General features: G+C 37.8%; 1 protein-coding gene across 1 annotated transcript in view; it reads right to left on the reverse strand.

The window, feature by feature from the left end:
- The window catches only part of Ttc17 (tetratricopeptide repeat domain 17), a 76,930-nt gene that overhangs the window by 14,649 nt on the left and 44,603 nt on the right, over positions 1 to 17,678 (reverse strand). Inside the window, exons 17-19 of the mRNA XM_070032548.1 lie at positions 4,832 to 5,091; positions 4,236 to 4,389; positions 314 to 434 (exon numbers count right to left, since the gene is read on the reverse strand). Coding sequence (XP_069888649.1) covers positions 314 to 434; positions 4,236 to 4,389; positions 4,832 to 5,091 — 535 coding nt within the window. The remainder of the gene's footprint in view (positions 1 to 313; positions 435 to 4,235; positions 4,390 to 4,831; positions 5,092 to 17,678) is intronic.

Below are 17,678 nucleotides of genomic sequence, written 5' to 3' on the forward strand. Positions count from 1 at the left end.
TCCTCTACAAATGCAAGGATGTCAATGAGATGAAGCTTTTGTTTCTACAGAGAGGTGTCTGACCTTCCGTTCAAACTAAGTCCCATATTAGTTCTGATAGCTTGCACAATGTGGGAAAGGCCCTGTCAAGAGAGCATAGTCATTGCTTCTTGACAATGGGGTGAATCCATCTGTGACCTGTAGGTAATAATAGTCATTCTCTGCTCACCTGAGCTCCTGAAAAGTGACTCTTCTGACAACTGTTGACATAAAAAGCAACCTTGAAGTTATTGAAGGCTGGTATGCTCACTGGCACACAAGTGAAGATACTCACTCAATGTTTTTTGAAGAAACTGCAAGCCAGGTACTCACGATGGCAGTTAGCTCTACCCAGCGGAGTTTGAGGCACTCATCTGGGCTGGGCCATCCCAGACTCTGGTAGTCACGTTTTTTCCCTGGAAGGAAAGCATGTCATGAATGGACACAAGTGCAAAGGAAAAGAATCCAAGGTACCATTTGCCCTGGTGTATTTGACGTTGCCAACTATTCTTCTAGTCTTTATAATTTCCACCATCAACAAACAGGAAATTAAAACCTCACCATTCACAGCAATGGAAATAAAAATCATCTTTACATAAAGCCTTATTCTCAAAAAAGACTGTCAAAATACAAATAGAATCTTTAGTTGCATTTAAGATTAAGACATTCTAAAATACTAACATTCTTACAAAACTTGTTTTATCTTTCTTTATGATGATTTTGTAAAGATAACTCTAACTTAATAAAAACATGTATCTCTACACCATGGTTTCTCAAGACCTGGTACTACTGACACTCTGACCTATGCAATTCTTTGTTGTAGGGGCTTGTTTTGGGCACTGAAGGGAGTTTTCCAGGATTCTTGGTGTTAACCCATTGGGTGTCAGCCTTAGATCACCACGAATGTCTCCAGATATAGCTAACTGTCCCCCGAGGTGCAAGATCACCTTAGTGGACAACTGTAAAGTAAAGCATCAGGATGAGATATATGATAATGTAAGGTTACTATTTATTTTATGAGTACTTTCTATGTGTTCAGGTCATGTGTTAAGTGTTTTATGTTTGAAATTGTATAAGGAAGGCTTTAATTCTCATGTCTAAGAGGAAAAACTAGTTTCTAAGTCATTTGCCCCAAATCAGCTGGCTAGCAGGTGGCAGAACTGGGATTTAGCGCAGGATGTTTGACTCTAACATACATACTTCTCCCAATAGCTCTTTAAAGCTATCTAGGGCTTCTAAAATTTTGTTTATTCATCTAACCCAGGTACTATCTTTTGGGTGAAGGCCCTTTAACTTAGATGAGAGTTCCCATAAAAGACTGAAACCAAGTCTTATCTGAGAAAGTAGCTGCTAAACGGATTAGAATAGTGTGGACAGAAAGTAGAACTTTAGTTTTGCATAGCACTCTTTACACTGTAGCAATTTACCAGCAATAGAAAATGATGTTAAGTACAGGCAGGGATTTAGATTTAGACTTTAATAAAACAGAACAGTTTGGAATAGTTTCAGTTAACTGTTAAATTAATCACTTTAAACAAACCATACATTTCACCAAAAAACTTATTTTCCGTTTGCATTGAAAAAGCTTATTAAGTATTTATTGAGCACGTACTAAAGGGACTCAGAACTGTGTAAAACACTGGGGTTACAGACAAGAGTATTAAGGCAGCCTGCTCTTGAGCTCACAGTCTAGTGAGGATGGTGGACATACAGACATAATATGAGAGGGGAGGGGCTAGAGTCGACTGCTGCTTGGGGGCAACAGCAGCTAATCCTGTTTGAAGGTATCAAGGAAGAAATGGCACTTGAGTTTCAAGTTTAAGGTTGCGTGATAATTTAGTACTGCACAGATGGCAAATTGGCATTCCAGGCAGAGGGAACAGCATATGCAAAGGCACAACTGTAAAATAAGAGCATGGTTGGTTCAAAGGATGGTGCTGAAGGGTGGAGAGAGGCAGGGTTGTAAAGGGTCTTGTATGCCACATTAAGAAGTGTGCACTTTATCCTGCAGGCAGTGGGAAACTTCGAGCCCACATCTCTCCATCTCGTTCACAAAGATATCATGAAAGGCTCTGTTAAGTGCCTCGCTGAAATCCCGTTACATTATGTCTATGGCACTTCCCTGGTCTTCCAGTCTAGCAGCCCTAACCAAAAAAGGAAATGAGATTAGTTAAATGTTATTATTAGCTCTCAGTCAATCTCTATGGCTCTCAGTGATCGCCACCCTCCACTCCATGGACTTACAATCTGTTTAAGAACTTGCTTTAGAATTTTGGAAGAATTTACCAGGAAGCTTATTATTTGGTAGTGCATGGAATGTTATTTATTTTAAAACTAGGATACTGAATCTTTCTAGTATTTTTGCATCTTTCCCATAGTGAGGACTTTTTACTTCAATGACAATGAGCATTTTCATGATCTTACTTGCAAGTACATCCAATGCTCCACTTGGGACCAATTTGTGTCCAATTAAATTGCTTACATGGTTCTAGAGTGTAGCTTAATGAAATAGCACTTGCTTAGCATGTGAAAGGTCCTGGGTTCAAACCTTAGCATTGTAGAACAGAACAGAACAAAAGAAAAACCTGTTCGAATACTCTGTCATAGCTGAAGTGTAAGGGAGTTTGATCTTCATGGGTATGTCTATAAATGTATATATGTATTTGGTGAAATAACTGCACATACATTATTCAAGTGGAGTACTATATTTTTCATGTTAGTTGTAGGTATTCTTTCAATGACCCTGGTGTCTTTTATTATGCATTCTATAAATTTATATCAATATTCTACAAAAATAACTTTTAGTCCTTTGTCTTTCTAATGTCAGTTACTGCTTTTAGTTTTTTTTATCCCTGCCTTAGAAAGTCCTTCACATTAAGAGAACAGGGATATTCATGTAAATTTTCTTCTTTCACAATTTATTGCACTTAATATTTGATCCACTGGAATGTACTTTTCCACGTTTTATAGCCTGGATATCTTTTTTACTGACAGAGACACAGACAACAGTTTTTCCTTCCTTGACAAATGCTAGCTTACTTTAACCGGAAGAATAATTGAAGCTCTTAATTCCAATGATGACAAAATGAACTTCTTACAGTCCCTAGGATTTATTAGAAATTTATTTTGGGGTCTAGTCAAGCTGATCCTACTCCATATTTTATCACGTGTCTCTGCTTTCAAGCACTCTGGAAAGTGCTTATACCAATACAATGAGACACATTTTATAAGTTGAGTTTTCAGTCAAAGGTGGTAAAAATTACCCAGTTTAAGTATAACAGCCTGGTACTGGTTGTGTATGCCTAAAGAAGCTGAGATCTGAGATTCTTGGTTCAAAGACAGCCCAAGGCAGACAAATGCATGAGGCTCTTATCTTCAATTAACTATCAAAAAGCCAGAAGTGGGGGCATAGCTCAAGTGGTAGAGCACTGGTTGTATGAAAAAGATGAGTGAGAGCTGTGAGCGCAAAAGCTGAGAGAGAGTGAGAGGCTTGAGCTCAAGCTGCAGTATTAGTATTGGCACACAAAAAATTTTTTTAAAATTTTTTTTCAAAAGTAATTTTATCACCATTATTAAGCACTACAAAAGAGAGATTTAGGTGTCTGGAGCTCAGAGATGGGCTTCAGGACTACTAGGAACCCCTAAAAGTACATGTCAAATCTGACATTTATGTTCTCCAAACCTGACATTTATGTTTCCATTTCTGCAAAGCAGTTCTAAAACATTTACCCAATACTTTTTGTCTGACCTACAAAAAGCATACTAGTTATTATTTATTGTGCTATAAGGTTCCTAGTGAATTTAAAGTCCTTCAAATATATAAAAGTGTTATAATTCTTCATAATTCTTAGAATTGAGACTAATCTTTATAAGGTAGAGAAGAGGTGATTAGTCTCATTTTATAGGTAAGAAAAATAAGGAACAGGAAGATAAAATAGCAGAACTGGTACTTGCACTCATGTGTTTTAAATCAACACCTGTATGTATCACAATGGATTGTAATGTAAAAATATCTATAGGATAGTTAAGCTTCATGTGATAAAAATATAAGCCAATACTTAAATAGCAAGTAAATATCAAAATAAAATTTTCATACCAATGACTGATACTGCCCTTTTATCTTCTTATCTGAACTACTCAGTCATACACACATGCCTTATGAGAAATGCAGAAATGAAACATGAGGGAAGAAATTAGCATCCTAAATTCTCCTTTACCTTGTGGTCCAGGAGATGCTACCTTTGGGCCAGTGATCTCTAGGTTTGCTTGGTAACGATGTCCATTTTCTGCTTGATGAGATTCTATCTTTTTCACAGGAGTTTTTTTATGATCTCCTTTGGGTTTTTTTACACGTTTGACTTGGAATGTGATCTGGGGAAAAGAAACATGTTACAGACAAATGAGACCAATGAGAAACTCTGTCACTCACTCTACCTCCCCTCTGGCTCCTGAGCCACACCTACCCAAGTTTAAGTTTTAAGAGGTCTAAACGAAAAATGGTCAGTGAAACGACCAAAACCATTTAGTCTCAAGGAGTGTATAGAGAGCACTGAAAATAAAGACATCTGATGAGGATAGTTCCTTCAAGTTTACAGGATTTGAATATGGTTTCACACCTCTTCCATTCTTCTCACCTCCCCAAAGAGCTGGCTAAGCACACTGAAATGCTCCCTGGAAGACAATTCTAATGTGAATGTGGTCCCAGAATGTGAAGCTAAATAGTGTCATATTGCCAACAACCACTTTACCCTTGCATATCACGAGTTGCTGAGCTTGGCTAATTATCCCAAGGACTGAATTGGCAAAATCGTACCCATTCTGTGGCTTCATCGTCTTCACTTCTACAGTCCCCAAAGCAAGAGCTTTTGGCTACTCCATCCTGAGGACCCTTCTTCAGCACCCGTATTCCCTGCAAGTCTAGACGCCGCCCCTTCATTTCTAGTGCTCCCCCGAAGCCTTCCAGAGGCCATGCCTGTTGAAACTCATCCACCAAAGCCAGTATCTCTTCTGACATCTGTGTTTCATCTGAATTCTCCATCTCATCAGAGCCATTGCTTTCTTCAACCACTGTACCTGAAATTCAAGAACTAGCATGTTATTAACAGATATACAGCATGCACTCAAATCTTGCTTTTAGTTTGATTTCAGCTCCGCTCAAAAGCACTTCTATAGCCTATCTTCTTACAAATACCATTCAGCATCTTCAAAATTCACAACTGAGTATCATCTTTGTCATGAGCTTTTGCCAAAAGCCTGCTGAGAACAATGGCAATCGCTAGGTGACAGGCAGTCATGGATCATATCACCAGTGAGCAAGGAGAGAGCTACAGTCTACATAGGTTTTGAGAGAAGATTCACTTGCTTTGTATGTAAGATGGAAAAGATAAACTTTGTTATTTATCTAATAAAGAACATAAAGCTTGGATGCTTGAAGCTTTATGCAACTTCATGAAATATAGGTGTGTGTCCCACCTGAGAGCTGCTTAATTGTCTGAACTGAACAAATAAATGGCTTAATGGAAACCTAATTCCAGATGAAGACTCCTATTTTCCTAATGGCAGATGTAAGAAGTAGCACTATACTGATACAAATTCTTCCTAAAATGGCTACTGAGGTATCATTGATGCTGCTGAAGTATATATAAAGACTTCCATGAATTTCTCAAAAGACAATGTTCTAGCAAAAAATCTCTCCTAAGGATACATACCCCTCCAGATTCCCTCTGTGCTTAGATAATAATGAGACTCCTAAGATTAGGCCAAGAGTCTTAACAGAATGTTTTCTTTTTTCTCATGTCTTGGTGACATTAACTTTTGTTCTTTATTTTGAATTAATGGCTGCATTTTATATTATGTGCTCCATGAAAGACATCTCTAATCTTTTTTGGAAGTGATGGAGTACAAAAAGAAATGACAATAATGCCTCCTTTTTTAACATGCAGCCACTAGATAACCTGAGCACTCTGGGTTGACAACTCCCACAGTGCCAGGCTGCTATTCCAGTTGGAATTGCAACTTCTATTGTTGGCAAGTCCAGCCTGCTCTGGCCAATGTCAAAACCCTCAAACACATATAACCAGATTAACCTGAGAAATACCACTATCAGTCTCTGAGGACATAAGCACAACTGACCATTGTAGCTGCAAACACTTAAAACTCTGAGCCACTCACAAATCAACAGTGACACTTCAGTGCTGGTGCCGTCTCTTCCTTCTCTCCCTAGTGCTTGATGTTAGATAGTGGGATAAACACAAGTTGTTCTCTCTTAGGAAAACAACAACAACAACAAAAACTAACAAACTATTGAGCTCATCATTTATGACCAAGTGACTACAAAACGTACTGCTATCTTTTCAAGTAATTTCTTTTTAGATTTTCTAAAATCACTGTTATTGTTTCTACTGCTTTTGGTACTTATTACTTTAAAATTGAGTTTTGAAACAAGCGCGATGGTTTGCTGATACTCTGTAAGATACTCAGACACAAGTGGTTGGTTACCTGCTTAAATGATGTGGTTGGTAGTATAAATATAACTTCTAGTGTTGGCCTCAGGTGCTACAATAGTGTGAGTTGGCACACAGCAGACACAGCTATGGAAGGAACTAATGGGAACCCCAAAACAGTCTGGTTTTTGAGGTTCTTGAGAGTTTGCTGCTCCTGCTTCTACCTTGCCCTCCTGACAAGATTCTAAACTCTTACAGTCTAACGCATCTTGTCATGTGTTAATGTACTGTCAACTGAGCTGAATGGTAAGCAACAAGTGAATCATCCTACCTTTAGCATCATATCTGACACTCTTATAATCTAAAAGTTCTTGGCGCGTTGCTGGTGCCTCACACTCCTACTTAGCTACTCAGAAGGCTAAAATCTGGATGACTGAAGTCTAATGCCAGCCTGGGGAAAAAAAGTCTGTGAGACTCTATCTCCAAAATAGCCAGCAAAAAGTTGAGCTGGAGGTGTGGCTCAAGTAGTAGAGCCAAACTATGAACAAGCAAGTCATGTGAGTTTAAGGCCTTGAGTTCAAGTTCTGGGACTGTGCATGCGTGCACAAAAGCAAATGTTATTGACAGGCAATGCAGTTAAGAGAGGGCAACAAGACAGGGCTGAAATTTCAGACTCTGTCCATGAACTTGTATCATACTCTGTTACATGTCTAGCAATGTGCTTGGCACGTCATTCTACAACCCATGAAACAAGGAATGTATCTGGAGATCTATCCTATGTGGGGCTTCTTGTGCAGACCACTTCCCTTTGCAACTCTCTTCCACAATGGGAAAAACAGATTCTGCTATGGTAAGAAGTATGGATTGCACAGAAATCTCAGAATGTTCTAAATTATGTCTGAAGCAAGAAGTAATCTCAGGCCTCCTGTCTGTGGGACAGATGGCATGATATAAACTGAAAACACAGAGCGTGAGACCCACATCTCTATTTTTTAGGCACCATTTTCACACTGGGAAAAGAAGAATAAATATTGTGACGTTGAACAGAACATGAGTACCCACAGTGAGGTTTATGTAAGTTCACGTTCTTTTCTTGGAGTGTTGGTAAAAGTGACAGCTAAGTTTGAGTTGTGTAAGGCAATCTGTCAAGAACCACAGGTAGGCTGGTTGTAGTGGCTAATGTATGTAATCCCAACTGCTCAGAAGTTAGATATCTTAGAGACCAGACAGGGGAAAGTTAGGGAGACTTTATTAATCAATAAGCTGGACATAATAGCATGTGCCTATGATCCTAGCTATGTGCTAGGCCATAGGTAAGAATTGCAGTGTGAGGCCAGCCCTAGGAAAAACCAACATGAGACTACCTGAAAAATAACTAAAAACAAACAAGACTGAAGGTAAAAAATGGCTTGGTCTCAAAAAGGGCTCAAGTAATAAGTGTGAGGCCCAGAATTTAATGTCCTCCTCCAAAAGTAAAAGGATCATAGAGACTAGAAGTGGTGGGGGATGATGTAAGCACAGGTGTCTGTGATTAAAATAAAAGCAGCCTAGCATGAATTTGGAATATTCCAAACAAACCTGGAGAGTCATGTTTAAATTTAGGCACTACAGTTTAAGAAATTTCAAAAGCTGGAAGTGGTGTTGTAGCTCAAGTGGTAGAGTGCTCGCCTTGAGCTGCGCCCAAGCCCAGAGTTCAAGCCCCACGACTGCCAAAAAAAAAAAAAAGAAATTTCAAAAGCAAAAATATTCATAGAATAAAAACTTGGTGAATGTATGTGAAATTGCATGAAAAGAAAAGGATTGAAGAAACCAAGGGCAAACCAATTGTGAAAGCTGCTAGTATACTATCTAAAAAAACCTAACTGAAAACCCCAAAATACAAAAACAAAACAAAACTAACCATAAAACACAAAAACCAGGCTTGAAATATATTTTGCTAGAAAGATTTTGAAAATCTCCAGTGAAATTAGTCTGACAGTGGTGATGGGGCTAGCAACTGTAACAAGAGTTGTTGAAAGAATTGAGGATGTAAACAGTCATCTAGCTGAAAGGAAATGAGGACATGAAGAAGGGGGTGAGACAGGAACAATAATCATCTCCAGGCACCTAAGGAGATCTAGGATAAATGAGAAACAAGACTGACGTTAAGTTTCACAAAGCAAATCTAGAAATGAGTAGTCATATTTTAGTTTAATATTACGAAAGGCTTGAATCAATGGAAGTGGAAAGGGTCATCTGGAAAGAAACTGAGTCATGATGCCTGCCAGTGAATGATGTGCTGTGGTTACTGCCAGTAAAGAAAAGTGAGTAAAAGAAGGTGACTGTATTTGATACGAAATACTATTAATAAAGGATGGGCAGATGAGTGCTAGATTCACAATGGAACATATGGGCAGGGAACAGAGCTAAAGACCACATACTCAAATTGATGGCAAAGCAAAGTCCTTCCTTCAAAATATGACTCAAAATACTCCTCCAGGAAGCCTTGTTCCAGTCATCTCAATAGTTTTGAATACTAAATTGTTTCTGAAGGCTAGTAGGGCACATTTGCCTTTGATAATGACATTATAGAGCAATACATCTCTTTGTCTTGCAAAACAGAGGGTATACCAAGGACTTAAGACAAACTTGGTTCCAAATTAAGATTCTACTGACACAAGGCCTTTGTGCAATACCATCTGCAGTTTTAGTGTTCTCTTTCAGTGCAGTGATTTGTTTGTAGACAGATTGCAAAGCTGCAGATTTGCTGAAGACAATGCATAAATAATAATGGTATACATATTTCAAGTCCAATGAATAATCAGAAAATACAAAAGACTTAGGTTCAACTATCCAGACTAAGGAAGGTAGGGAAATGATTCACTTCTGAGTAGAAAACAACAATCATGAGCCTAGTGGCACTCTTCTTTTATCCATTATAGCAAGAGAAACAGATGTTGGAGAAGATAACTTAGAAAACAAACAGGACAATAACTCTATGCAAACATGTTTTAGCTCCCTTTAACTGAACAGATGTTTACTGTGCATCTACTATGTGCATATGCTTGTGAAGACTTTGTACTTTTGTGACATTAAAATATTCTATTTTAGCTGGGTACTGGTGGCTCACGCCTGTAATCCTAGCTACTCAGGATGCTGAGATCTGCAGCGCCCAAGCCCAGAGTTCAATTCCCACGAGTTGAACTGACAAAAATAAAAAAATAAAAAAAAATAAAAAAATTCCTATTTCATAGTCTGAGGTGTGGTTTGAAGTGGTAGAGTATCTAACAACCATAAAATCAATCTCCAGTACCATCAAAAAAAGTTGGTTTCATAAAATAATGGTAGAACTAGATGTTAGTTCCATTAAAAAAATAAACTACCACAAACTAAGATCTTAACCCATCAAACCCCTAATCCTGAAAACCACAGGTAAAAAACACTGTATTAGAAGGTCTGAGGATAAACTTTGTTATTCCCCCTACTGAAGAGCTTGACATGGCACCTAACTCCTCCTAATTTTCTCAACTATAAGGTGGGCTTAATAGTATCTACATCACAAAAGACACATAATTCATAATGCTTCATACATTTTAAAATACTAAAAAGTAGACTTATTATAAGGGTTATTGGAGGACTACTTGTATTTTTTATTTTTCTTCAAAACAAGATTTTTCAAAATGCTTTTAATGTTGTATGAGTACTCTAATGCAAAAAAAAAAAAAAAAAAGACGTAAAGCTGGGTGCTGGTGGATTACTCACATCTATAATCCTAGCTACTCAGGAGGAAGATCTGAGGACAGAGGTAGTTCAAAGCCAGCCTGGGTAGAAAAGTCTTTGAGACGCTTCTCTTCAATTACCCACCAAAACAACTAGAAGCAGAGTGGTGGCTCAAGTGATAGAGCACTAGCACTGAGCAAAAAAGCTTAGGGACCTTGCCCAGGTCCTGAGTTCAAGCCCTAGGACCAGCACAAAGGAGAGAGAGAGAACAAAAGAGAGAGAGAGACAGAGAGAGACAGAGACAGAGAGACAGCCAGCCAGCCAGACATGAGGCTGGAAGCCCACTGCAAATTAACAAACTAGCCAACCAGTTTAATCACTGGGAATTAAAGGAAACAATTTTCTTAAAACAATAGTTTCTGATAAAAGATATTAAACTAGTTCTCTCAAGTGACTGCAAACATCAGTTTTCATTCACTCTAGCATTCTAGCTTTCTTCTCTCCCTTTAAGGTGTAATTGGCTTCTTTTAGACATCATTTTTACAGATAATATTAGAGGGAAGAAAGATTTTGTAATTACTAAGTAAATAATCAAATATATATAAGACAAATACAACATTGCATTAACAAATACTGTACACAAGAATTCAAATTACAGTGGACATGGTACACACAGTCTAATGGGAGACAAGCTATATAAGCATTTAAAGGTATAAGTAATGTGCTTTGAAGAAAGTAGGAAGAAGATGGTAGATGTGCCTAGAGATCTTTGTGAATGATCACAGAACAGGTGATACTTGAACTGTATTTAGGAAAGGTGAAAGCATTTTCTCTTTACAGAAAATCATATATAAGGGTCATTCCTAAATTGAGCAAGCCATGGAGGATCAAAGCAGTATGGCATGAGAGTAAAGGTGAAAGGTTATTCTTCCTCTGTTCTTCCTGCTGGGTGACTCAGTTGACAGGGAACAGGGAGGGTGGAGTGCAGGGGGAGTTAACCTCATTTCCCACATTAATTTGACTTCTTCCAATAGGTAATGGAGAACCACTGAAAAATTGAAAACTAATTCTTCCAATAGGTAATGGAGAACCACTGAAAAATTGAAAACTAGGAAACTTACCTGAGCAGAACTATTTTATTAACTCTTTGGACACATAAGAAATTGGTAACAGCAGCTACTTCTGCTTTTGAAATTCTGTTATCATTTATGTATACCTTTTCTGACTGTCTCTCTCTCCCCATATATAATATAACAGACTACAATCAGGGAACAAAATTAAAAGGCTAACAGCACAGACAAAACTATTTGAATGCAGGCCATGGCAGAAAGAATAAATGAAGATCTGATAGATTCAGACAAAGTAGTGTCTGGTTGAATTGTGATAGATTAGGAGACCAGGAATATAGGAATTAATAGCAGTTCAGAAAATACAGCAAACAATAAAATCAAGTTCAACTTTGGTTATGTTACATTTAAAGTACCTGTGGCACACTAAGATAGGAATCCACTTAAAAAGAGGAAATAAGATCCGGAGTTGTAGAGAAAATCGAAATTTTGAGTCATTGGTATATACAGGTATCAAGTTACCATGTGGTAAGACACAGTAGGAGAAGAAAAGAAGATCAGCTTAGAATACTGAATAACCCAACAAATGAAGGCAGAGTAAAGAATAAGTGAAGGAGACTAATAAAGAAAGTTTGAGGACAGGCAAGAGTCAAAAGCAAATAATTTTAGAAGCCTAGAGGGAAGAAGACAAGAGCTTCAGAAATGGGAAGTTGTACTTAATTCCAAGGGCAGAAAACTGGTAGGTTGCATAATAAAAAAGAAGATGTTTGTTTTGGTACTTTTAAACAGGGAGATAATCTTACTGAGAACCGTTAAGATTAGCTCAAAATAGGACCACAAAGTGGAATATTAATACAACCTATGTATGCCCATTAAAAAAATCCTCAAATTTTTATTGGGTTAAAATAAATACATTTGACGTTCTTTTTTTGTTGACTGGCTCAACAGCGTAATGGCATTACAAAGAAAGACCGGTACACTGACGAATAAAATTTGTTCGAGTTAATGAGAGACTGGAGAGGAGGAAAAAAGGAAACATGAAGAACACTTTCACATGCTGGGTTATCTTCAGCCTCATCAGCTGAGGGTCACCTTCATGATTCTAGAGCACGAGTGGCTGTTACAAGAGGGAAACACACTTTCAAAGAAGAGAAAAGCCTATGCTTAAAGCTTGAGAGTTGATTTTTCCCCAGAAGCACAGCTCAGGTCAAATCAACTTACTTTCAAGTCTAAGAGCACCCGTGTCCCTCCCTGAGTCCTCAACAGAGAGTACAGTGTCCGCCTCTGTTCCTCTCTCAGAGGGCTCGTCTTCAGCAGCATCCAGTGACTGGGAGTTGTCAAAATATTTCTGCTTGTCATGGCTGTTGTCCAGGGTTTTCTCATGACAATGACCTCAATGACAAGAGACACAGATAAAGCACATTAGAAACATCTCTCATGTTACCCCATAATGCAAGGTCCCAAAACATCAAGAGGAGTAAAAAGGCAATGATGGTGGTAGTTTTTCTTCAGCCAAACACACACAAGTCAGGGAACGGGAACACCCAAGGTCAGACCATTATTGTGATGCAAGGTTTGGCACCTGAAGTTTCAGTTGGTGTGCTACTGCAAGAATCAGTGTTTCTGGGGTTGGAGATTAGCAACAAAGAACAAGTCTCAAGACCTCATTCTATCTATGATGTCTGTGACATAGTTCCTTGACTTAAAAAATATCACCAAGCTTTCATTTGCTTTTCAAAATTGAGAGATGGCAGATTCATACTGGAATAAAACCAAGGAAGATGACTAACTGCAGAGAAATATCTTTTCTTGCATCACAGCTTAAAATGAGATAGACCAAAAGGTTAGGGATTATGAAAAAATTAACAACCAAGGAATTAAAGGAGAAGGATGGCAGAGATTTCACCTTAAGACTGCAACATAAAGGTCCTTTTTATTTTTCCTAGAAAATAAGCTCTGGTCAAGTGGATAAAGATTTTTCTAAGCAAATGCCAAATCTTAAATGGAATCCTAGCACCCTTTGGAACTTTCTAACACATATAGTAAGACTGACCTCTCCTATAGTTTGCCAATGAGATGCCTGTAATCTGTGCTACTGAGGAGGCTGAGGCTGAGATCTGAGGATCATGGTTCAAAGCCATCCCAGGCAGGAAAGTCCATGAAACTCTTCTCTCCAATTAACCACCAGAAAACTGGAAATGGTGCTGTGGCTCAAAGTGGTACAGCACTAGCCTGGAGCAAAAAGAGCTCAAGGACAGCACCCAGGTCCTGAGTTCAAGCCCCATGACTGACAGGGGGAAAAAAAAGGAATTGTTAATATGGTCAAAATGCTACTATTTAGCTCTACTTGATGGTTATTTTCTGGGTAAGGAATACCAGGCTGCTGTGTCTGGTATGTCAATAACTTGCCTATGACATGCTCTCCTTTGCAACTGGTTTATTCCAGATGATCTGGCTGGCTGAATGGGAGTTTTCTTTCTCTTATATTCTCCCATGTTACTGAAGACACATATTACCTGGAAGGCCTTAGACTTTCTATTAAAGGGTAATTATTTGGTTAAAAATGTGTAAGTAATTCCTCTCCTCTACCAGGACATTGGATAGTGCTCTAAAGGTTTATTTTTTAGAGGATGTTGTCTAAAGGAGATATATGTTATCCCATCAAGCTCTCTGAACCAATGAAAAACAAGACAAGCCTTTTTCTGGATTTGATGGTACCCTTTTAGGTTCTGTAATGTAAGTATACCTTACCATGCTAAGAAAAAGCAATGGACTCAACATCTTTGCTAATGAATGAGTTCAGAGTACATGCTTAGTGAGTCACTTTTCATTTTCCAATTATGTATTCACATATATCAGAGACTACCATAATACAATAAAGCTATGTCAGAAAATGAGGATTTTTGAGTAGATTCGAAACCATATGAAAGACAGTCAATACAAAACACACAGCACATAGGAAATATGGCATTCCAAGTTTCAGAGAAAAGCTCTGAGCAGGCAAAAGTTGAATTTTGAAGCAGGTATAGTCTACAAAAGGGGGAACTACAGGAAGGGAGTCAATACTTACTCAACGTTTTGTTTCTTCCTTCTACTTAATCCTTATAAAAAAAACCCTGAAGTATTATTAATCCTTCCTTTATACACAAACTAATTCTCAAGGAAATTAAATAACCTGCCTAAGTAACAGTAAGTAAGTAATAGATATGAACCAGGTCTATCTAACCACTAAGTTTCTTGGCTTTCCGTGAGTCAGTGCTATCCCTAAGAGAAAGAAAACTGGTAGCAGTATTTTAGCAAGTAACAACAAGGTGTTGGGCAAAGAAATAGTACCAGGACTTCTCTCCTGTGTTTCAGAGGCAATGACAGGGACAGAGGATGTGGTGTATGTGTCCATGAAGAGTTAATGTGGTTGTGTTTTTCTTTCTCCAGATTATCCTATAAAAGGACAGAGATAGTAGCTGATTTGTCTCCATATCTGTTTTCACCATCTGGGATGAGGCATTAAGTTCAGGGGAACTAAATATAAGAACATTAAAATAAAATAAAGAAGAATTCTATACACCCAACTGACTGAATATAATTCATTATGAAGAACAGCACACTTGTCAAAGACAGCTCTTAATTGGGAAATAAATAAACCTAACTATACTTAATAGTCAAAAGGAAATAATGATGATAAAGATGCTGAGTAAAGCTTTTTTTCCCCTACTTTGACAGAGGTAGTACAAAACTTAACACTACCAAAGCAAGGATAAGCCAGTAACACCAGAACTCAGTACAATTTTGTGCTTTCTGAAGTAATGTCCCATATCCCTACTTGCATCTTTTCTGTTTTTCTATCCTCTTCCTACTACAAAAATTTAATCCTGTTCATTTTTTTGAAAGTCTGTAACACAAACAAAAACTGTCTTATAGGTAGGCAGTTCACAGTACATGATGTGTGCAGGACCACAGGCTAGGGAGACAAGACTTCCTTAGGCTTACTGAGACCTTAATAGAATGGCTGTTAATTTACTCATCACTGTTAATTTTGAACAGGAGACAACAGGGTATTTGTTTCTAACTTTCATTAAAAACAGCGAAGACTAAGCAATAAGAGAATACTTACTTGATGTATGAGCTTATAGTAGATAAGACTTATTTTTCTCATCTATCGTAGAAGCCGGGCCATTAAAAAAAAGAGCTATGTATCTACATGCATACTGAGTTCATGTTTGGGTAAATAATGGGTGTAAACAACTTAATTATTCTTTGTCATATTTATTACATAGGTGTTCTGAATAGATCAGACACATCCTCAGCTACTTTGTCACTGAAGTGCATTTTGTTACTAACCACTGGAGGGAGAGTTTAAGAGCACATGGTAGGTGAGAGGGAGCACGATGATAAAAAGAAAGGGATTGGATCTTGCTCCTAAGAAGCTCAGAGAATGTTAATGAAGTGGTTTAATTACCAGTAATTTGGGGATCAGGCAAGTCATTATAGAACTGGGCCTTGAAAAGCAAATAGGTGCTTTTGGTGGGGAGTAAGGGTTATGGGTAAGAGCAGCAAAACAAACAAAAACATGCAAACACATGGAGACAAGAATATTGTAGTACTGTAAATAGACTATTTACAATGGTGTCCTTGTATACTAGGATTTGGTACAATTTCCACAGATTTCATAAAGGGTTAAACTTCTTCAAGAGTCTGTGAGTTTAAATACAGCACATTTCTGATTCAACTACAAAACTGCATTAAAAGAAAAACCCTGTATTCTACTTCATTCAATTCTAATCTTAGAATAAATTTAAAAACAGATGGGGGAGGGCGTGGAGGCACATTATTTTTCTTGCTACCCATAAGTGTAAGGGTTTACCAGTTGCCTCTCCTTTCTCTTACTGCAAGTGAGTAGTTGGTGGGGAAGGGCCCTGTAATCACAAGTACATGTGAGAGCAGATTTGCCTACTTGTCTATAGCAAGAACGTTATATGAGACCCAGAGTAACAGAAAATAGTCTTTAACATTCCTTAGATTTAGGGCATTTTAAGGATAGCATCTTCAAGTGAGAACCCTAGATCCTAGTTATTCTATAACTGATCAAGTTTAAGAATATCTTACAGGAATTACAAATTACATTTAAGGAAGAAAACATAAGCATCAGGAATTCTTTTCGTTGATAACACACAGTGAGTAGGTTAACAGACCTACTTGTTTACCACAGATATCCAATGTACCTGCAATTTCCAGCACAGCCTGTGGATTTTAGTAACAAAGTTCCCCAATTCCCTAACACAGAACTCACTGCAGAGCTATGAAATTGGAGACTCTCAGATTTGGGCATATCTACTTACTTTTAAGTGCTTATAGCCAATGCACAAAACAAACAATTAAACAAGCACCTGCTGGTACTTAGGCTGCACTCAGGACATTGTACTCTCATTTGGCTTCTTTTCTTCACAGCTGGCACTCCAAGACTTGAGCCACACCTCCATTTCCAGCTTTGTGTTTGTTTTTTGGAGGTAAGAGGCCCTTGGATTTGTCTGCTTAGGCTGACATCAAACTATGATTCTCAGATCTCAGTTTCATGAATAGCTAGGATTATAGGAATGAGCCACCAGCACTTGGCTTCGTCTTATATGTTTTTGAGGGTTAGTGTGTACAAGCACTTTGTACTTACTAACTTCCCCATCTGATAAGTAAAATATGTGACCATAAAATATGATTAGCAATGCCAATTAGTGGATGTCCTCAAAACCAGAGAGGATGAACTACAACTGAAACTTAATTTAGTATTCACAAACTACAGAGACTTAATTAACCCTAACACTAGCATGGACTGTTTACACATTAATGTGGTAATAAGGTTATAATGCAGGGAGACTACACATTTGTAACTTATTTTAAATCAATACACACTAAGTACTCCACAAATGCTGTGCTAGCTATTCCACAGGTGCCATGCTAGTGCATCAGAGCTGACTTCTAGTGACAGCTTAGTTGTTACCCTTAGTCTCAATCTTCTTTAAGTATCAGACTCAAGTGTGCAGTGTGGAGATTCATCTCCATTTGCTTTGTGTCTATTATATGCTAGGCTTACAAAACCTTCCTACTACTACTACCACTTTCCTACTACTTCAAACACCTACCAAAGCCTCCTACTATTTTGTTTCAAACCTATTTACTTTTTCCGTGTTTCTAACAAGAAAAAAAAATTTAAACATGTGTTTCTTTGTGTTCTATTATTATTAACATCTTTTTCTAAAGAATGATTCTTGGTATCATTTTCTACTTACCTTGAAGTTATTTTAGTCATTACTGGGCAAGATAAAATGAGTTATATTTTAGAAACAATGCTTATGGCTGTAAGAGTAATTTAATTATATCCAGAATTCACTTTACTACTTTCATTATCTAAATTTAAATTAAGTCTAGATAGCTCCCTATTATTTAACAGAAAGTGCCACTG

This window comes from Dipodomys merriami, unplaced genomic scaffold (genome assembly GCF_024711535.1).
Source record: "Dipodomys merriami isolate MVZ:Mamm:240054 unplaced genomic scaffold, mDipMer1.0.p SCAF_21, whole genome shotgun sequence".
NCBI lineage: Eukaryota > Metazoa > Chordata > Mammalia > Rodentia > Heteromyidae > Dipodomys > Dipodomys merriami.